The sequence below is a fragment of the Bos indicus genome, chromosome 6, assembly GCF_029378745.1.
Source record: "Bos indicus isolate NIAB-ARS_2022 breed Sahiwal x Tharparkar chromosome 6, NIAB-ARS_B.indTharparkar_mat_pri_1.0, whole genome shotgun sequence".
Lineage (NCBI taxonomy): Eukaryota > Metazoa > Chordata > Mammalia > Artiodactyla > Bovidae > Bos > Bos indicus.
Window position 1 is genome coordinate 46,020,888 of NC_091765.1, and position 22,776 is coordinate 46,043,663.

The 22,776-nt window shown below is 41.3% G+C and overlaps 1 protein-coding gene across 4 annotated transcripts in view; it reads right to left on the minus strand.

Moving 5' to 3' along the window:
• SEL1L3 (SEL1L family member 3) overlaps nucleotides 1–22,776 on the minus strand; it is a 108,342-nt gene that overhangs the window by 63,672 nt on the left and 21,894 nt on the right. For all 4 annotated transcript variants that reach the window (XM_070791244.1, XM_019962546.2, XM_070791246.1 and 1 more), the window contains exons 3-7: nucleotides 14,379–14,505; nucleotides 12,361–12,482; nucleotides 11,891–12,006; nucleotides 9,515–9,573; nucleotides 1,594–1,726 (exon numbers count right to left, since the gene is read on the minus strand). In XM_070791244.1, the coding sequence (XP_070647345.1) occupies nucleotides 1,594–1,726; nucleotides 9,515–9,573; nucleotides 11,891–12,006; nucleotides 12,361–12,482; nucleotides 14,379–14,505 (557 nt within the window). The remainder of the gene's footprint in view (nucleotides 1–1,593; nucleotides 1,727–9,514; nucleotides 9,574–11,890; nucleotides 12,007–12,360; nucleotides 12,483–14,378; nucleotides 14,506–22,776) is intronic.

Sequence of the window (22,776 nt, forward strand, 5' to 3'; positions counted from 1 at the left end):
CCTTAATTCATCTTGGATGCCTCAGCATCTTGTACAGAGCCTGGCACATAGTAGGTGCTTGATAAGTACTGGTTGCACAAATGAACAAATAAATTTCATTTTTTTCCTCTTCTAAAGATTTCTCAGCAGGGGCTCTAGGATGATCCATGGGCAATAAGGTGCTCCATTTTTCCTAACTGATTTTACCTAGTAACTCCTGATTTTCCCAGAACAAACTCCACAAGGTCATGGGAATGAAAAAAAAAATATTCCTTTTTTCAGGTATCCAGCGATATCCTTCAGTTCAGTTCAGTCACTCAGTCATGTCCAACTCTTTGTGACCCCATGAATCGCAGCATGCCAGGCCTCCTGTCCATCACCAACTCCTGGAGTTCACTCAAACTCACGTCCATCGAGTTGGTGATGCCATCCAGCCATCTCATCCTCTGTCGTCCTCTTCTCCTCCTGCCCCCAATCCCTCCCATCATCAGAGTCTTTTCCAATGAGTCAACTCTTCGCATGAGGTGGCCAAAGTACTGGAGTTTCAGCTTTAGCATCATTCCTTCCAAAGAAATCCCAGGGCTGAGCTCCTTCAGAATGGACTGGTTGGATCTCCTTGCAGTCCAAGGGACTCTCAAGAGTCTTCTCCAACACCACAGTTCGAAAGCATCAATTCTTCGGCGCTCAGCTTTCTTCACAGTCCAACTCTCACATCCATACATGACCACTGGAAAAACCATAGCCTTGACTAGACGGGCCTTTGTTGGCAAAGTAATGTCTCTGCTTTCCAATATGCTACCTAGGTTGGTCATAACTTTTCTTCCAAGGAGTAAGTGTCTTTTAATTTCATGGCTGCAGTCACCATCTGCAGTGATCTCCTTTCTGCTGCTGCTGCTAAGTCACTTCAGTCATGTCCGACTCTGTGCGACCCCATAGACGGCAGTGCACCAGGTTCCCCCATCCCTTGTGGATTCTTACCAAAGCACAAAAAGCAACCAGGGTGAAGTTTCCCATGTGGGGCAGCCCCCCTCTAGCTGTTAGCCCTGCTAGAGCTGGCCTGGAAACTTGGACAATTCGATTCCATTTGTGGGTGGGTTTTGGACTTGAGAATTCAATTCTGACTACAGGGCCCTCTGTGATCTCTGCCACCGCAGTTCACCCCACCCAGTATGAGCTGAAGGCCTGTTTCTGGAGAAAGCAGTATGCAGAACCAAGAGTCTAATTTGCTGGAGTGTCTCCTCTTCTGATACTTTAAATAATAGCATATAAAAGAAGTTTTACCAAATAACTAAGCTTCTCTCCGTTCATTAGCTTAATCACTGGATAGGCAACAGCGTGATAAAAATCGACTCTATAATTAAGCTACTAGTTATTAAAACAGAGGAAGTAAATGGTTTCCATTTTATGAGTACTAAATGAACCAAACGTTAACAAAAATCTATTATCGTGTTTGCAGGGGGGAAAAGCCTCAATATTAATTATGTTTGGTGACAGAGCCAATGCAAGGTCTGGCATGGATAAATCTTTTGTTTGCACTGGACTGAGTTCCATGTTCCTGAGCTACCCGCCCATCACCCATAAGCACCCGAATACATCTTGGTCCCCTGGGCTCACCTGTGCAGGGTGCAGAGCGTGGAGGCGATAATACTTCAGGGGTCCAAAAAACCCTTCAATGCCGGCCACGTACCTGCTGCCTCCAATAATGAAGTACCCAGAGGTGTCATTATAATGAAAATCCTCATGGAAACTAGAAAAGTACAAAGGATTAAGATAGCTCTGGGTTTGAACAGATTTTTTTAAAGACCCTTTCATTGACCCTCCTTGACTTAAAACCCCAAATTTCCACAAACCCTTTCCTTTGAATTCGAGAAGATGAGATGATGGTGGGGTCAGGCAGGCTTAGCTAAGATCCCATCTCTGCTATTTACCAGCTGTGTGACCTTGGATCAGTTGCTTAGCCTCTCTGAGATTGAGGCTTCTTATTAGTAAAAATGATAATTCCTCTCTTACTGGGTTGATAAAAGGATTAGGTAGATGCAAAGACAAAACATACAGTATCTATTAATAGCTAAGTGCCTTGCCCACCAAATATTCAATGCAAGCGAAAGAAAAAGTGGTAGTCACTCAGTCATATCCGACTCTTTGCGACCCCATGGACTGTAGCCCACCAGACTCCTCTGTCCAGGGAATTCTCCAGGCAAGAATGCTGGAGTAGGTAGTCATTCCCTTCTTCAAAGAATCTTCCTGACCCAGGGATCGAATCCCGGTCTCCTGAATTGCAGGTGGATTCTTTACTGAAAACATATAGCGTCTATTAATAGCAAAGTGCCTTGCCCACCATAAATGTTTAATACATGCCAACTATTGATATTGGTGAAACTGTTTAGAATTACTGGATTTATGTGTAATTGCTAATCTTAATAGAAATATTTTACTCTAAAAGAAAAAAAGAAAATTTGTTGAGTAGACGGAAGGTGAATGTGGGAAAAATAAAAACACACCCTGTTAGATAAGAACCAAGGTCAAATTCAGAGTTAGGAGAAGGTGGCCATAGCAAGGTCAAAGGACTTGGCCAAAGATAAGAGGTCAGCACAGATGACGTGTTGGAAATCTACTTTGTCTTGAAAGACTCAAAGGATCAGGAAGGAAAATGGAGGAGGAAAATGGGTTGACATGAATAAAATGCACAAAGCTGTTCTTGGCAGCATTGTTTACATCCACCAAAGACTGGAAAAGTCCAGGTGTCTGTCAGTGAGGACTGGTACCCACACCATTCAGTGGGTCTTAGGCATGAGCTCTTTTATTACACAGTTTAAAAAAGAACAAAAAGCTCTGGAGAAATATCTAAAATACACTAAGTGAAAAAGATGAAAATGTAAGAGCAGAGCAATACATACACATTTTATCCAAGGAAGAGAAGAATGGATTTTTTTGTATCTGCATTTACAAAAACTCTGGAGAGAGAGATATATATATAAGAAACTAATAAAAGTATTTCCCCCTGGCATGAGGGTTAGGGGATGGAGTGGATGGGAGAACAGATAGAAGCAAAACATCTAATTATAGAACTTTTTGCATAGATTTGATTTTTCTACCATGTGCATTTACTACCAATTGAGAAAGTAAAATAGGTGTGGGTGGACAAGGGGCCATAGGAGCATATGTGAACAGCAAGGGGGGGTCAAGACAGGCATCAGGTGAGAAGCCAGGCAGAGACAAAAGAGCCAGGGAGCGGCGAGGGCAGATGGCAGCAGAAGGAAAGGACACAGCTCATCAGGCAGGCTGCCAGGAGCAAGGGGCCAGGGTGAAGCAGACAGGACAGAGCGGCCACCAGTGGTTGGGGCAGAAGCCAGGCAACCTGGGGTCATCCCAGGAGAGAGGATGGTTGACTGTCAGCCAGAAACCCGACCCTGAGCAGGTACTCCTGGCTGGAAGGAAGACACAAAGGTGAAGAAATGGGCACCGGCAGCATCACCCTATGGCGGCCGGAGGGATCACTTAGAAATCAGCTTTCTTCAAAGGCAACTGATGCTGAAAAGAAATGCTTTATTGCCTGCTATTTCTTTTTCCAGAATCTTAGTCTTGAAGGGCCCTGGGAAGATGATGGTCTCTTCTTCTTCTTCTTCTTTTTTTTTTTAAAGGCAGGACCACAAAGTTATTATCTCTGAGAGTGGTGAATTGATTCTGCTTCTTAAGACCTGTGAAAGATTTGGACACTCCAACTACCCTCATGAGGAGGTAATACCAGCACTTGGTGGACACGAAGCAACACTTTGGAAGCAGAAGCTCTCATGACAGAACTCTGCTTAACCAACTCTCCAGCTCACCTCGTGGCCCATCCCTCAACATAATGGATACTAGCCAGCTGAGGTTACTCTCTGGAACCCTCGTATTCTCATTTTTAAATGAAGACAATATTAGTACCTATCTACAGGTGGCACTAGTGGTAAAGAATGTGCCAATGCAGGAGACATAGGAGATGTGGGTTCAACGTTGGGTCAGGAAGATCCCTTGGAGGAAGGCATGGCAACCCACACCAGTGTTCTTACCTGGAGAATCCCCATGGACACAGGAGCCTGGCGGGCTACAGTCCATAGAGTCGCACAGAGTCAGACACAACTGAAGTGACTTGGCATGCACACACACACAAGGTCACTGGGAGAAATTAGCACTTAAACAAAGCATTTATAACGATGCCTGGCACAGAGTAGGCACCATAACTATTAACCACAGTTATTATTATTAACTTAGTCCACTCTACTACTTTTGATGCCATTTGTTGGGCTGTATGCTTACCAAGAGTAAGCTGTGAAAAAGTGATAGTCGCTCAGACCCCATGAACCGTAGCCCACTAGGCCCCTCTGTCCACGGGGTTTCCCAGCCAAGAAAACTGGAGTGGGTTGCCATTTCCTCCTCCAGGGATCAAACCCTTGTCTCCTGCACTGCAAGCAGATTCTTTACAGTCCAAGCCAACAGGGAAGCTCCTCACTCACTTTTACTTTTTTCGTGCTTACCAAGAATAAGATGTGTTTGTACCCAAACCTGTTTGGCCATTGTAACCCTACAATGTAATTAAATCTTATGTAATCCCAAAATCACGGAGAAGAAAGAGATGCTCATTCTTTAAAAATTAAGTTGAATATTTTGGGTAGACTCAGTAAAGAATGGTTACTAAAAAAGCTCTTATGGAATTAGGACAGCTGGAAAAGGCTGGGAAAAGAAACTGAAGAAATCTTGATGAATTTTGGGCTTCAATGGTTTCACAAGTGTCTTTGTTTTCTTTTCATTTGGAAGAAACAGAAATTGGGTACCGTTTATGCCAGAAAGATCACAAGAAACTCCAATCAATAGATCCATACTCAAAGGCAAGGCTGTAACTAGAAAGACTGGCAAATGAATGTACATATCCATTGTTTCAATTAAAGCAAAATGCTTATGGAATATTTTAATGAATCTTTGCTTTAACTGAATTCTCAATTAATCAATAAATTGCTTTGTCCCTATGGTACTAGCTTGTAATTTTTTGTCATTATTATAATACAACTAATAGATCCTTTCAGTTCCATCTCCCTCCACATTTTTCTTCTCTAACATTCTCAGTGGCTGCATCGAGATTGTTAAGAAATTCCTTGCACTGTGCATTGTTTGATGGTCATCAATTTTGCTGACATAAAAGCTGAGCTAGATGGTTCGAAAGCCCAAGCCTGTCCCTTCTTCATGCAAGCATCAGACACGCTGGCAAGCTATCTTTACTCTTATCTGGACGTAGGAGAGTGCCCTGGTTTATTACTGTGAAGGACCCGGCAGTGGGAAAGGATTGCCTCCATTGTTAAGTTGGCTTCGCTCAAAATTAGGGAACAGCTTTGGCTCGAGGGTTCTGTAGCAGGGGAATTTAGAGCCTCAAATGAGCCTCTTACTCCTTAAAATAATTCTCATCTTAAGTGTCACTTCCTCATGGCCTGGTCTAAATTCTGGCTCCTTTGTGGTTCTCTGAAGCCAACAACCTCCTTACTTCCTTCCCTGCATTTATCACAATTTGGAATTTTAAATTTATTTTAAACAAATTTATTTTAAATTTTAAATTTATTTTAAATAAATTTATTATTTGTTTAAAATCTGTCTTCCCCACGCTAGAAGTTTTAGCTCCACGAAGGCAGGGACAGATTGTATTCTTGTTCACTGTTTTATTCCCAGAGTCCAGCACTGTGTCAGGCATGTGGTAAATGTGTTGGATGAATGAATATATACTGGATGGATGAATGGATGGATGAATGAATTCAACAGCAGACAGCTCTGCAATTGTCACTGCAGCCTTTCATGCAGTGCAGCACTGTACTTCTCAGCACTTAATTACTGATCTTCATACACCACTTTTGTAGGATAACAGCTATCATTATGTTTACATTATGAGAACAAATAAAAGGAGGATTAAGAGACTTTCCTTGAAACACCTGTAAACACCTGAAATATTTGATGTGTAGTGTACTGACTTGGCCCATTCTGAAATCTCTCTGGTAAATGAGATTTCAAAAATATCTAACCACACGAATCCCAGGTGGGCCAAGATTAACTCTTTAGTTGTTCCATTGATGGTGGTGGTAGTGGGGGTACTCCAGGAGTATAGGATGAGCAGCTGAGATGGTGGTGAGGGGCAGTCTTGGGCCTGGATACTGCCAGCGTTCCCAGGTAAGGAACCGTTTCAAAGCTTTCACTGGGATGTTGAGTTGGTATGTACCTGAACATCAGTTTTGAACTCTGGAATCCTATATGATCATACTGGTTCTGTCTTTACATAAAATTTTGTTATTTTGTGAATGTTCCTGGTGGTCCAGTGGCTAAGACTCTGAATTTCTACCGCGGAGGGCCTGGGTTCAGTCCCTGGTCAGGGAACTATATCTTACATGTAGCAACTAAAAAGATCCCACGTGCCACAACTAAGACTCAGCACAGCCAAATAAATATAAATACATATTAAAGAAAAATGTGTTACTTTGTGTATCAAGGATTCTTTACATTAATCCTGATTTTTAAAACACTGTGTTAAATGTTATTTATTATGAAGATTGTTAGGAGTTGAATTGTGTCCCCTGTAAAATGCATATGTTGAATCTGAACCCCCAGTATGGATAGGACCTTATTTGGATATAGGGTCATTACAGATATAGTTAGCTAAAATGAGATCATGCTCGAATAGGGTGGACTTTAATCCAGTATGACTGGTAAACCTTAGAAAAAGGGGAAAATTGGACAAAGACTTGCAGGGAAAATGTCATGTGAGGATTGGAGTTATGCTGCCACAAGCCAAGGAACTATTAGAAGCTGGAGAGAAGCTTAGAATAGCTCTTTCCCTAGAGCCTGCAGAGAGAGCGTGGCTCTGCCAACACCTAGATCTTGGCTCTCCAACCTCTAGAACTGAGAGGCAATACATTTCTCTTGCTTAAAAAGGTGATGCTAGAGGTAAAGAACCCTCCTGCCAATGCAGGAGACATAAGAGACGCAGGTTCCATCCCTGAGTTGGGAAGATTCCCTGGAGGAGGGCATGGCAACCCACTCCAGTATTCTTGCCTGGAGAATCCCATGGACAGAGGACCCTGGCAGGCTACAGTCCAGGGGGTCACAAAGAGTCAGACATGACTGAAGTGACTTAGCACAAGTCATTCAGTTTGTGGTACTGTGTTCTGGCAGCCTTGGCAAAATAATATAATCACTAAGTTTGGGGGGGCTTCCTTAAATTTTATGCGGAAAGTGCCCTCCTTGCCTTACCCTGGTCCTAATTCTGGATCTTACTGTGATTCACTCCACTCATGTCAGCAGCTACATTTTGCAGATTTAAGAAGAAAGGAAGCCCTGACATAGAAAAGAAACAAAAGAAAAGCTTATGAAATTCAATTGGTTGTCAAAAGTGTCTGAGGTTGGAGATGGGTGTCAGGGGAGAAAGGGCAGGTATTATTTTAGACTTTATATCCTGAAACGCAAACCCTTAATTTCTGGATCAGGACTTCCCTGATGGTCCAGTGGTTAAGAATCCGACCACCAACGCAAAGGACACAGGTTTGCTCCCAGGTCCAGGAAGATTCCACATGCCACAGGCAACTGTGCGCCACAGCTCTTGAGCCCGTGCATCCCAGAGCCTGTGTTCCACAACAAGAGTGACCATCGAGATGAGAAGCCCGAGCACTGCAGCTAGAGTAGCCCCCACTCACCATAACTAGAGAAAGTCCATGCAGCAACGAGGACCCAGCACAGCCAAAAATAAATAAATAAAATTTAAAAAACATTTCTGGGGCAGGACAGGGCACTTAAAGAGATTTCCAAAGGGGCCACACATCATTCGTTTCTCCAGAGTAAACTCCCTGCCCTTCCTATTCTCAAAGTCTTCATAGAAGAGCCCATGGTGGCCCATTATATAATAAAACTCCTATCTATTGAATTTTCCTGACTGGTCTAAATCCACCTGGTGCCCTTGAGACTTCTGTTCTGTCCTAAGATCTTGGCCTCTGTGCGTCAATATTGCCATCCAGTCACCCCTGACTTTCTCTTTGCAAGCTAAGGAATACCACTGCTTTAGCCTCTCTCAGTAACTCTAATCCATTAATCTGGTCATGGACATAAGAACTGTTCTATGTGCCCAGGGCCTGACATAATTGTTTGATTTAAATGTAAAGAGAAATAGTGGGGGAGGAAAGTAGAGTGTGTGCTCCCTACTCTCCGGTCATCACCCCTCTTTGCCTTCCTTCCTTTAATAATTGGTTTCCAAGAAAATCTGGACTGCTCAGGGACTCTGAGTGAACAGAGCCTGTTTGGAAAGACAGTTTTATGCTTGGTGTTGTGAAATGACTAAAGGATGAAGGAATGAACCGCTTTGCCACTCCCCAGCCAAAGTACCCAACAGTCCTGATTTTCTTCTTTTGTCTTTTGGCCATATAGCACAGCATGCAGGATTTTAATTCCCAGATGAGGGACTGATTCTGTGCCCGGTGCAGAGGAAGTCCAGAGTCCTAACCACTGGAGTGCCAGGGAATTCCTCTGGTAAGTTTTTAAAAATTATACATACAAAGCTACTAATTTGTGTTTCTGTTTTATACACACACACACACACATATACACACACACACACACACACACACATATACAGGGGCTTCCCAGGTGGCTCAGTGGTAAAGAATCCGCCTGCCAATGCAGGAGATGTAGGTTCAATCTCTGGATCGGGAAGATCCCATGAAGGAGGGCATGGCAACCCATTTCAGTATTCTTGCCTGAAAAATCCCATGGACAAAGGAGCCTGGTGGGCTATAGTGCATGGGGTCGCAAAAGAGTTGGACATGACTGAGCAACTGAACAAACTATTTCTGTCTCCAGATCTCATTGTAAATTGTTCCTTTCATGGCACCATGATGAGGTACCCTGAGTTCCTAAAGAACTCATGCCCCATGGTTCTACCACTATAAAACCCACTCTTAATCAGGGATGCAGAAGCAAGTTAAAATTATGACACACAAGGAAAAAGACCCAATTCTCAGTTTCTGTAACTCTCATAGAGAATGATTATATCAAGATGAAAAGTTAGCCCAATATCAATAGTTACATACATTTCAAATTTAGATTATAAACATAAATATGAAGGCTGTCTGCTTTTATGTTTTACACTAAGTCAAAGTTATCAACTCCTCCCAGTAAGCAACATTAATACTTTGATTTGTTTTCTAGAATCCTTTGTAAACGATAATTTTCAAAGAACACGAATTATGCAGTGCTATGAAAGGAAGAATTTACAATGAGATCTGGAGACAGAACTAGTTTCTCTTGCTTGGGAAAAAACAAAAAGAAGGTTGTGGGGAAAACAAGGAGAGTTTGTGGGCATTTAAAAAAGAAAAAAAAAGGTACAAAGATTAACTTCAAGGCAGACTAGTTACCATTTGTGCTTGGAAAAGCTCAATCAGATGGGGTAGGAATAACATTAGGGTGCAGGGCTAACACAGGAAGGTTTCTTAACCCTCATCCAGAAAATTCTGACACAATGAAAAGCCACACTTACCTAATGGTCTGATTATGGTAGTCTTTCAAATCCTGCCCAGTGCTGGTGGTTACTACTATCTATGTTGGGAGAGATACACAAGGATTAGTAATGCCTCCAGACCCCACACCATAAATACAGTCCTGGGGATGAGTTACTCATAAAATATGCTTCATAGTCTTTTGTTTGATCAGTTTCTGCAAAAAACAAAATAGCAGTTTACCAACCCTGTGTATATTTTGAGACTTAAGAAATTTAATTTCTCCAAATGACTTGAGATGATAAAAATATCTATAATGTAGTTTCCCCCAGGGGGTTGTAGACATTTCCAAACTTTGAGTCAAAAGATTCTTTTGCTGAATTCGTGCTTGAAAGCTTGTTGCATAGAAAGACAAAGAAAGGTGTAAGCTACTTCCTCAGCACTAAGAATCGTCACCATCACTTCAATGGTGACAATGTTTTCATCATGAGTGTTGTTAGCTGTCTTGCATTCTTCTTGTGTCTGGACTACAACATAAGCCCGTAAGGTTAGGGGGCTCTTTGACTCCCCAGTGCTACCACAGAGCAAGTGTTCTGAAAACACATTCTTGCTTAACTAGATTCTCAAAGATGTAGCTCCAACACCATGTCTCTGAAAGAAAAGCTAACTCAGAAAAAGCAGTCCAAAAAAAAAAAGAAAAAGCAGTCCAATTCAGCCACAGACACCGTGTTGTTTCAGAGAAAAAAATGACTCAGACCAATTGTCTTTCTAAACCAACCATTTACTTTAGGCCAATGTGTCCATTTAGTCAAAGTAATGAATATAGTGGTCTTACCACTGAGCTGGATTTTGTGTAGAAAAACAATAAGTATTATTTTGGAACCTATGGGTATCAGGGAGAGCAGATGGGATGCAAAGATAAAAGGGCAATTGGTGAATGTCTACTAAAAAAAAAAATCTAGCTTTTTTTTTCTTTCTACTCCATCTGGTCTTCCTAACTCTTCTCTTCCGCTTTACCCAATCATGTACTCTGCCATTAGTTAAAGGATTACTTTGATTTATTCCTCTGTTTAAAAAACTTCAATGACACCATGCTGCATGGCCAGAAGAAATTGGAAGTGAGCATCCAATGATGGGCTAAAATATTTCCTCTGTTTCTCCATTTAAACTCTGTGCCCCATCTGTAGGAACCTTCTTTAGGAAACCTTCCCTGAGCATCCCAGCATGAAGTTGGATGTCTCTCTTCTGAGAATGAATATGAATCATCTGGCAATTAGGCTCACCTTATGACACCCCTTTACCTGCTCTATGTGACTTCCGTAAATAGTCTCTAAGCTCCTTGATCATAGTGCCTGGCATACAGCAGGTATAAAACAAGATCTGTGATTTGCTCTGATGATTTGATACCTAAGTGATATGAGGCACTGACCTGACCTTAAGAGAAAGCAGCAACCAAGCTATAATGTCATCATAATCTTCATGCAAATGAGAAGCTAAAACTTGGACCGCAGCAATGTCACCTAACAACATTAAGGAAACAAACATACAAAAACGCCAGCTAATGTCTTACAAACGCTCCTCAGTTAAGCTACAAGGACTGACCCAATTTCTCTTCTCTTCAGAAAAAGGACATGTGATAAACCTAACCACCAAGGGAAGTCTGTGTATTCTCTAACACAGAAGACAAACAAAACGTCTTTTCCAGTTTCGTTTTCAGAAAATCACAAATCAGTAAGAAAAGCTGATAAGAAAGTAACCAGAAAAAAGGTAGTATACCAGTATCATATATAACAATATAAAGGAATGGCATTATCTTCAATAATAACAAGAGATTTTCCATAATCCATAAAATCTGTGTTATAAGTGCTTGAAACTGTTATGTGCAGTGTTTCGTAGTACAAAGTAGATAAAGAACGTCTGCCTCACCAGAATTATCACTCAGGTTTGTTGGTTATTATTTGTTTAATGTCAAGCACAAGCAATTGTTTTCACTGCCAAAAACAGTCAAGCCACTTCTTGGCTGAGCGAACCAATAAATTTCCTATAAAAAAGATGTAGATTTGATAACACTATATAAATATGGCCAAGGCTGTTTTACCATTTATCTCCTCAAAGCCTATTTTGCTAGGAAAAAAGGCTTGAATTGCTCAGATAATTGTGGTTATATAGCTAGATGTATTATTCATTCACAGTATAGTCAAAAAAAGCACTTTAAAAGTTAATTAAATGGGATAGAATGCTTATGATTTAAGATTCCAACTATAAAATTTTTATTTAAAAAAAGTGTTATGGTTGTAAAAGTTTATCAGTTACCACAGATTTGTTTTTGCAGATTTCTTAGCTCCCTGACTTTACAGCAATGCTTAAAGTTAAGTGATGGTGCTGATATAATTCATGATGGAACATGCTCTTGGTACCTGGCCGCCATTAAAAGAGATATCCAGGCGAAACCACTCCTTCAAAGGTATGGTGAATTTCGTTTTTACAGCAAGGTCTTCTCCTTTGACAAGATGCATTTGAATATGCAAGTAGCCTAAAGGGAAAACAAAAGTTTGTGAAAATGACAAAGAAACTTAGAAGTGAAAGAAGTGGCTATATCTTTTCAATGATTTTCCAAAACTGCTATGACTAGATCACATTCCTTCTTCCTTTAAATAAAAGCAAAATGAAACAAAACAACAAAAAACACCTAAGTACATTCGTCTGTATTGAAAATGTTTGTTTTAAGCTTCCGGAAAAAGTTGAACTTGAAGCCCATATTTGGAAACCATCATTCTTTACTGCATTGCCACAATGACAACGTTCCTTATTCTAGACAGACATATTGGCCAAAAGACAGAGAGTAAGAAAACCACATATCGTTCTAAAGATTCTATTTCATACTTACCCTCTTCAGTAAGAAATATAGAAGGTGTGCCGTACATCTCATTAGAATCAACAAAGTACAGAATCCCACAGAGATTGGCCTTGCAATAATGGAGTAAATAAAGCCACAGTGAAACAGTAAACCTGCAAGAGTGAGGAGAAAAAAAATTCTGCAGATTGATATCATCCAAGAACAGGTAATTATAGTTAACAATGACCAAGTAAATTGCTTTTTTTCCATTGAAGGGATGAATTTGCCTTCGTGCTCATCATGGGAGATCCACTTGCAAAGCTTGATTTTAGAAACAAAGGAGGTAGTTATAGTAACTGCGAAAGACAGGAGTTAAGCGTCACTGTACAAAACTAGCAGACATTGTACCTTGCACCAAAAACTCTTCCTATGCCTTTTTGAGAATCACATGGACCTGCCATTTGAATACTTGATTAAGGCTTATAAAGCCAGACACAGACTAAAAATCTGGGTTTTAATAAGAGGTGATTTGATAAGAAGCTATTCTAATTTCAATGATTAAAAAAAAAACATAATTAGGGCTTTTTGAGCAATTTCAGTTCTTTCAAAGATAAAAGCCCTAAGGCAGAAACATGTCATAATCTGCAAATGGCATTGCCATATGCTAATAGGACCCAGAAATACTATTTTAATGCACACATGAGGTTGTTTGGTATCACAGTTCTGGCTCACCGATATGGAGCAACTACTCTAATTGTTCCATTTCTGGACAAGGGCTATTTTAGTTGAAAAAAATACACTGTCCATCTGTGATTTGCCAAGTGAGGATAAAATAACAGTAGTCAATTTCAAGAGGAAATATTTTAGCCAAGCTTTGTGATCCACAAATCATTCAACAAATATTTGCTGTTTGAACACTTGCTTGATGTCACATATTGTGCTAGTGACCAGCAGTTTAAAGATGAGCTGAGAGCAATTGTGTTTTGTGAGTAAAACATGAATCAAGGTCAAAACCAGTACAGAGAATGCTCTCCATTTCCCCAAAAACCAATTCACAGTTTGGGTTAAAAGGGCAGCGGCCCCAGATTCTTTGGGGATTCATCCCAACAAGGCCTTAGAATGTTAGAATATTCTGGGCTTTATAATCTGGCCTCCAAATCAGTGATAAGATATACAAACAGATGGTGCCACACAGCTCCCTCCTGACCCACCCAGCTGAGCAAGCTCATGAAGATAAGTTATTACAAGGAAGCTTAGCAAGAACATACGCTTAGTAAAGTGACTCAAGATCTTTCTACAGCCAGCAGCATGGGAAGAATTAAATCACTCTGCTGAATCCATCCGGTCTGAGGTGAACCACGAACCATTTTCAGCATCTTCAATTCAGCAGAAGGAAAAATATATATATATCTGGGTTTTGCTGAAATCAATGGAGGAGATCAGAAGTTGTGAGATTTCAAGCAGCTCATCCAATCTTCCAAGGCAGAAAAAGCAAAGCAAAAGTTGCAATCTGGCAGGGCTGTGGCTGGCTGCATTTGACACCTTGCAAAGCCTCAGGCCCCAACACCTGACTCCCTTACTTAGGTCATTCCCAAGACTGGCATACCAGTCATTAGGAGGCAAACTGGGGATTGCTAAGTGAGAGAATGATTTCCAAATGCATTGAAGTTTTTGGGTCCACAAATTCTGCCTAAGCTATGAACAGCTCATCATTTCCTCAAAGCATATTACAGAGTAGGTCCTCCTAAGTGGGTCCACTAGCCTGCCCTAGACTTCCCAGATGGTTCAGTGGGTAAAAAAATCTGCCTGCAATGCAGAAGACACAGGAGATGCAGGTTCAATACCTGGGTCAGGTAGATCCCCTAGAGAAGGAAATGGCAACCCACTCCAGTATTTCTTGCCTGAAAAACCCCATGGACAGAGGATCCTGGTGGGTTACAGTCCTTGGGGTCACAAAGAGTCAGACATGTTTGAGTGACTAAGTGTGTGAGTCAGATCAGCCTGCTCTGGTCCTCAGATAAAAAGAACACTATGGCCGCACTGGCCCCCCATCACCAGCCCCTTCTTACACTGGGTAATCTATCCGCTGGCGTCGAGTGGCCTCCAGCTCTCGATTCTGAAATCTCAGGAACTTCTTCACAATGCCTGTGTTTTCTCCACTGGAGGCATAGAGAAATTCCAGGAGGGTAACCACATCTGTGAACAGCAAGACAGCTGCCTTTTAATTATTTCCAGAAAAACACAGCTTTCAACACCACATTCTTTCTGGAACCTACTGCCTAGCTCCAATCAAACATTTAAGTGAATCGTCTGAAAATATCAGCAAACGTTTATGGCACACTGAATATATGCCAGGCACCCAAGACACTGCACAGAGCTATCTCAATTCATGTCCATAGCAACCCTACAAAGGAGAGTCTTCATTAGTCCCACTCTACAGATGAAAAGCCTGAAGTATAGAGAGGTAAAATAACTTGCCTAAGGTAACAGAGCTAATAAGTAGTAGAACGAAATTTCAAGTTTCCAGCTTAGATTCTATGTGCTTAACCACCTTACATCCTGCCCGTCTAATGCTATGAAAAGCATTTTGAATTTGTGTAATAATATTAACAGTATGGTCCATACTAAATAAATAATAAATAAATATGTATATGTATTGTTCAATGGGTCAAGTTGCACTTTAGATAAGAAAGGGAGTGGGCCCTGGAATTTCTTCAGCCCTAGGGCTTCTCCTGTGGCTCAGCTGGTAAAGAATTTGCCTGCAATGCGGGAGACCTGGGTTTGATCCCTGGGTTGGGAGGATCCCTTGGAGAAGGGAATGGCTGCCCACTCCAGTATTCTGGCCTGGAGAATTCCATGGGACATATAGTCCATGGGGTCGCAAAGAGTCCAACATGACTGAGCAACTTTCACTTTTTCACTTGGGGTCTAAGAAGTCTTCTGACTCACAAGGTGAAACAGAGAGCATTGTAAAAGTTAAAGAAAAACCAGAGCTGCATTTCTGAATGCAAACCGATAATGATATCAGTTTGCAGCCTGGGGTTGTAAGTGAGAACTGCGAAAACTGCAATTTGAACTCTTACTTGCAGAGTGAACACACGGCCCAGGATCCTTTTCCCAACTAGGACTCCAGATTGCTGTCATTCAGGACTTCCCAGCACTGTTCAAGTCTGGATGTAGGTTTCGGCCCAATTTGGTGATGTATATGCTACTACTTCGGAGAAGGCAATGGCACCCCACTCCAGTACTCTTGCTTGGAAAATCCCATGGACGGAGCAGCCTGGTAGGCTGCAATCCATGGGGTCGCTAAGAGTCGGACACGACTGAGCAACTTCACTTTCACTTTTCACTTTCATGCATTGGAGAAGGAAATGGCAGCCCACTCCAGTGTTCTTGCCTGGAGAATCCCAGGGACGGGGGAGCCTGGTGGGCTGCTGTCTATGGGGTCGCACAGAGTCGGACATGACTGAAGTGACTTAGCATAGCATATGCTACTACTTCTCTCTAATGCTTCTATTTCTTCTTTTTTAATGACTGCATATTGAAATTAAGTTAAATAATCTTCTATTAAATATTGGAATTGTTGTGTAATGAGTGGAATTGTGTATAATGAGTGGTTTCTTTTGTTAAGGCAAAACACCATACGCTTCAAAACCAGAGTCTTTGGTAACAACCTAGAGGGGTGGGATGGACAGAGAGGTGGGAAGGATGTTCAAGTGGGAGGGGACATGAGTAAATCTATGGATGAGTCATATTGATGTTTGGTAGAAAACAACACAATACTGTAAAGCAATTAAACTTCAATTAAAAATAATTAATTTTTTTTTAAGAATTTAAAAGACACAAAAAACTAGAGAGTCTTCCACTTTATTTTGCACATGTGGGAGAGTTCTGTGGCTCTAGAAAAGAGGAGTACCTATAACAAATCTTACAGAGAAAACTGAGTTATTTCATCTGTATTTGAGGTCTAAAAAGTTAATATGGACTTTTTATTTCACATACTCCACCCCATTTCAAAGAAAAATTAATTCACTGAGTTCAACCTAGAAACAAAGATCATCTTTTCTCTTTCTTAAAATGCTCCTTGGTCTAAAGGTCTATATTTAAATGGTGGAAATAATCTGCTTTCCTGGTCTTCTTAGAGAGGGAAGAGTTGACTTTTGGGCAAGTTACCAAATGACAATATTGGCGAAAATTATAGGAGCCTGAGCCTGGGATAGAGGACACCCCAGCTCTCATTCCTCATTGGGGAAAAATGCTTCACTATATAAAGAGGTACCTCTAGTTCATTATAACTTGGAAATCATAAGAGCGATGTTTTCATAGTCTCAGAGATACATTTAGAAACCCCAAAGGGTGGAGTTATTAATTCCAACAGAAATACTTCAAACTTTTTTCTTTGCAATTTGAGCTCGATGTGGGCACGTTGGACTTGCTGGTCAGTTATGGGAGCAGGAAAGAGGATTAGGAATGGAAATACTGCAAGAGTGTCTTCAGAATCCACAGAAAAAAACTGACCGAGAGGTTGATGTCAGCCCAACCTTGGCTAGCTTCCACCATGGTGAGCAAAACATAGGAGACCAGATGGCCACGCTAGCCCCCTGGGAAGCCTTCTGCTGGTGATTGCTGTTGAGTTATCTAGTATATAGTAGAAAAATTTATCAGAATGAGCAAGATTTGATTCTGCCCCACCTGACTACAGTAAAAGGAGGTTTCATAAAGGAGGTTTCCAAAGTGAAAGGAGTCAAAAGTGAATGTTGATGAGCCTTTCCTTTATCCTGGGATCAAAGTAAAGCTAGTTGAATAAGAGAACTTGCAGCAAAAGACTGTGGAGGGAAAATCTAAGACCCAAAGATCTAAAATAATTTTACAATAACACATATCTTTCGTGTCCAACAAAACCAAAGTGATGATGGTTTTCTTGTAAAGTCTGTAGCTTTAATGATAGTTCTATGATTTGGAGTTCTATTACAGTTTCCCTCAGTACAATATTGTCTTCCCATTTCATTAGAAATAATGAATAAAAACGAAAAATTTTGGAGTAGGGAAAGACTTGAGAATTCATCTACATAAAATGCATCAACATAAAATATTAGCCCAGGATAAATAACATCCTCCAAGAACTGATTGGCTGCTTGGACTGCTATAATTGATTTGTGATGACTATCATAGGCATTAAATGGTAAATAGCAGTAACAATGCCATTGCCCATTGAAGGATTTACAGGTAGGTAAACTCCAGTTCAAAACATGGGCTCAAAGAGGTTAAATGAATTGCTAACATAGAATGTAAGCTCCAACACAGCAAGGACTTTACTTCATTCTTTAATCCATCCTCAGAGCCAGAACAGTGGCCAAAACATGATAGAGGCTCAAAAAACATTTAGGGAGTGAATGGATAAATGAACAAATGAACACAGCTGTGGCCAAATCAGGATCTGGATCTATGTCTCTTTCACCCAACATGTTCCATAATTCTACAATGTTCCCCATACCCCCCAAGCCAAAAATTAAATGTCTCTTTTTTCAGATCCTTCCCCCAAATCCATTTCTTTGGCTAATCTTGAATGAGGAAGTTACATGGGGAAGAGGCATTATTGTGACATAAGCACAAAATGCCATAGAATCAGTTCGGGTTTGGAACCCGCTCCCTTGGCCACTTTTATTGCTTTTATTGCTTTATTGCTTTTATTGTTTCCTCAAATTTTAGAGCAAGAAGAAGCATTAGATTTAACATGGTGCAAACTCCTTCATTTGGAGACAAGAGAAGTGTTCGTGTCTTGTTAAAGGTCGTATAACTAATAAGAGACCCAAATATGACTCAAACCTGGTCTCCTACTGCAAACCAATGTGCTTGTTATTAAACCACATCACATCTCACAAGTCCTTCCAGAGAGAACTAGGGCTGATGTTCAGCTGGCATGCCCATGTGCGGCTCTACTGGTTGTTAAAATACTGAAATATGTCCATATTGTTTAGATGATGTGCCCCAACACACACACAATACCCACTCTGGCTTCTCCTTCAGAGTAGAATCTGGCTCAGTAACGATATTCAGCACATTCTGTTTCAGCACCAGAGCCAGTGCCTGGAGGAGCCTGCCTGGGCCCCCCACCTCATACTATTTGTTAAATGTTTTGAATATCACCCTGAGTGATATTTAAAAATATATATATCACCCTGAGTGACATTAAAAAAAAAAAAAAGATGAGCACAATAAAGGACAGAAATGGTATGGACCTAACAGAAGCAGAAGATATTAAGAAGAGGTGGCAAGAATACACAGAAGAACTATACAAAAAAGATATCTTCATGATCCAGATAATCACAATGGTGTGGTCACTCACCTAGAGCCAGACATCCTGGAATGTGAAGTCAAGTGGGCCTTAGGAAGCATCACTATGAACAAAGCTAGTGGAGGTGATGGAATCCCAGTGGAGCTATTTCAAATCCTAAAAGATGGTGCTGTGAAAGTGTGCACTCAATATGCCATCACATTTGGAAAACTCAGCAGTGGCCACAGGACTGGAAAATGTCAGTTTTCATTCCAATCCCAAAGAAAGGCAATGCCAAAGAGTGTTCAAAGTACTGTACAATTGCACTCATCTCACACACTGGCAGAGTAATGCTCAAAATTCTCCAAGCCAGGCTTCAACAGTATGTGAACCATGAAATTCCAGATGCTCAGGCTAGATTTAGAAAAGCCAGAGGAAGCAGAGATCAAATTGCCAACATCCACTGGATCATCGAAAAAGCAAGAGGATTCCAGAAAAACATCTACTGCTTTGTTGATTACGCCAAAGCCGTTGACTGTGTGGATCACAACAAACTGGAAAACTCTTCAAGAGATGGGAATACCAGATCACCTTACCTGCCTCTTGAGATATCTGTATGCAGGTCAAGAAGCAACAGTGAGAGACTTTATTTTCTTGCCTTCAGTCTTTCCCAGCATCAGGGTCTTTTCCAATGAGTCAGTTCTTTGCATCAGGTGGCCAAAATATTGGAGCTTCGTCTTCAGCATCAGTCCTTCCAATGACTATTCAGGACTGATTTCCTTTAGGATGGACTAGTTTGATCTCCTTGCTGTCCAAAGGACTTTCAAGAACCTTCTCCAACACCAGTTCAAAAGCTTCAATTCTTCAGCACTCAGCTTTTTTACAGTCCAACTCTCACATCCATACATGATTACTGGATAAACCATAGCTTTGATTAGATGGACCTTTGTTGGCAAAGTAATGTCTCTGCTTCTTAAAATGCTGTCTAGGTTGGTCATAGCTTTCCTTCCAAGAAGAAGTGTCTTTTAATTTCATGGCTGCAGTCACCATCTGCAGTGATTTTGGAGCCCAGGAAAATAAAGTCTCTCATTGAGAGAGTCAGAAACCACTGAGTGACTTTCACTTTCACTTTTCTTTAGAGATAGTCTTGAGGCAAAGAATTCATTGTTTTGTTGTTTAGTCACTCAGTTTGTGTCTGACTCTTTGCGACCCCATGGACTATAGCCCACCAGGTCCATCTATCCCAGGGATTTTCCAGGCAATAATACTGGAGTGGGTTGCCATTTCCTTCTCCAGGGGATGTTCCTGAGGCTAAAAGTCTGTAAGGGGAACTTGGAGGAAAATAAGCTACAATTTTCCGACACAGAGAAGTAAAGTTAGAATGATGATAAGTAATCTTCTTTCCAAAGGCAGGACACTAAACAGGCAGTGGTGATTGGGAGTTTTATTGTCCTTAAAGCCAAAGCCTGGGAACAAAAAATTCTACTTTCTAGCAAGTATGATTTAGGTTGGAATTTCTCACTGCAAAGGGCACTAGGCAAAGAAGTGAGTGACTAAGAAAGTCTGTAAGATGTTCAACACTAGGAGTCTTAAGAATAAATAAATTCCACTCCCAGGAATTTATCCTCCAAACATATTTATTTGTGTGCACAAAGATACACATGCAAAGGTGCTTACAGAAACCTTGTTGCTAACAGTAAAAGACAAAAGATGACCTGCATGACCATCAACAGAGGACAGGGCAAATAAATTATGGACTGTCAGGCAATGCAATGCTAGGAAGCTATTGCAAAGAATGTGGTCATGTTTCCTGTACTGACATAGAAAAATTTTCTGCCATATTGTTAATGAGCGCAAAGCAGAATCTTTAGTATCTTCCCAGGTGTGTAAGAAGAGAAGGATCTATCAGCCTAATGATTATATGGGCAGAGAGCATCCCTGGAAGGAAACACAGAATCTAGTGTTATTGAGCTTGGCTCTAAGAAATAGGACCAAAAGACTGGGGCAGGTAGGAATTTACTCTTCCCCCAAAACTTTTAACACTCTCTGAATTTTTTAACCAGGTACATGTATTACTTTGTTGGCTACAAGAGAAAAGAACATCTCTGGACATTTCCATGCAGGCAGGGAGAAGGAGACTGCCACATGCAAAGGCCTGCCCTGCCCTGGGCGCCCCGGCGGTTCAATCCACTTCAAAGAGGCAAAGTCCAGTGGCTGAGGAAAACAGGGTGATTCATGTCAGTCAAAATTCAACTTAGACAAAAGTGTATTCCTTCTAATTTAGAACCTGGGTTGGAATTGTTTTAGCATATGTCAGAGAAGCAGCTTAGCAAAGTTGAAAGAAGCAAGAACTTGGACTCCATTAAACAAGTTCCCAGAGCCTCAATTTTCTCCTCTGTAAAAAGAGAATGAAAATACTGTCCTCCCCTGGGGCTCTTATGAGGGTTAAATGAGACACTGCGCATGGAAAAAGTGACTTGAAAATCATAAAGGCCAATGCAGACGCTAGGCATTCATTAATGGTATTACTGAAAAATCCAAGTCTACAGTGATTACCTGGGGGAAAGAAAGCAGTCTCTTTTGTCTCTAAGAGTGTCACATTTGTAGTTCTTATAATTACAAAAAGCATCATCATATCATTAACTTGAATTGTTCCACTGAATAAACTGATATTTTCACAGAGACACGTAAAGTCTGTCTCCAAAATTTGAGTTAGTCTTCTATGACTTTGTTGTAAACGAGTTTTGTTATAAGGAAATCTTACTTACAATCCATTGGGTCTGAAAATGAGAATGAATTTTTAGTGAAAGGACAAGAGAGTGGAGAAGAAGGAGACTGCCAGTTTCTGACCTAAGAGGGAAAATCAGAAAAATCTTCGTCTAGGTGGAAGTACCAGTGCAGCAGACATAAGAGATCCCTGGAGGAGGGCACGACGGCCCACCCCAGTATTCTTGCCTGGAGATCCCATGGACAGAGGAGTCTGGTCGGCTACAGTTCACGGGGTCACAGAGTTGGACTGAGCACGAAGCAGGTGGAAGTAGAACAAAATGCTTGCTACATCTGAGCATGGCATCTAAGGAACTCCAAAGTGTCGCCCCAACTTGCCTTTCCAATCTTCTTTCCGGAACTGCCCATCTCACACTTCAGACTTTACCTGAACAAAAGCTCAAGTGTGGCTACTCCACACTTCCACCTGTGGCAGACACTGGTAATCAATCCACATGGCGTCTCTCTCACTAAGCACAGACTCGGCCTCAGAATCTTCCTCAGCACTGTGCTCTAGGTAGCCACCCCCATTGCTCTGAGCTGGCAAGCAAGATGAAACCCATTTGCCATCCCTCATTCCAAGGGTTGCAGGCTCATCCCCATTCCCGAGTCAGACTGCATTCCCTTCTCTCTTTTTCCTTCCGCCTGGATGTGCGTGCGTGCATGCTACGTTGTTTCATTCATGTCCAGCTCTTTGTGACCCCATGGACTGTAGCCCGCCAGACTCCTCTGTCCATGGGATTCTCCAGGCAAGACTACTGGAGTGGGTTGCCATGCCCTCCTCCAGGGGATCTTCTCAACTCAAGGACTGAACCTGTGTCTCTCATGTCTCCTGCGCTGGAAGGTGGGTTTTCCTTTATTCTTTTTCTGACTATGGAAACTCTACTCTTTCTTAAAATTTCTGTTCAAATGTCACTTCCTCTGTGAAGAACCCTTGCAAAGGACCTAAGATGCAGATTGCTCAGTAACTTTTTTCTATGAATAAGTGACTTAAATAAATAAATAGCTTCACGACATCCCCTGGTAATATAGCTTAGTAGTTAAGTGTGGTGTTTGGGAACCAAAGTACTTGAGTTCAAGTCCTAGTTCCATCATTAGCTGAGTAACTTTAGACTAATTACTCTAGTTCTCTGAGTCAGTTTCCTCCTCTATAAATTATGACAGTCGTGCACTGGTATTAAATTAGATACTTGCACAAGCACTTAGCACAGTTCCTGGCACACAGTGAGTGCTCAGTAAGGGAAAGTGACTGTTACTATTGGGAGCTGTGTTTACTTCTGGATAACCACGTTAAAGAGAAGGACCATGTCTGCGTCTTTGAATCTCCATACTTAGTAAAGAAATTGGTGCAGGATGGGTCTTTATGGAATTGAACATGATACACATAAGGGGTGGTGAGTACCAAGAGAGAACTAGAGGAAGCTGGA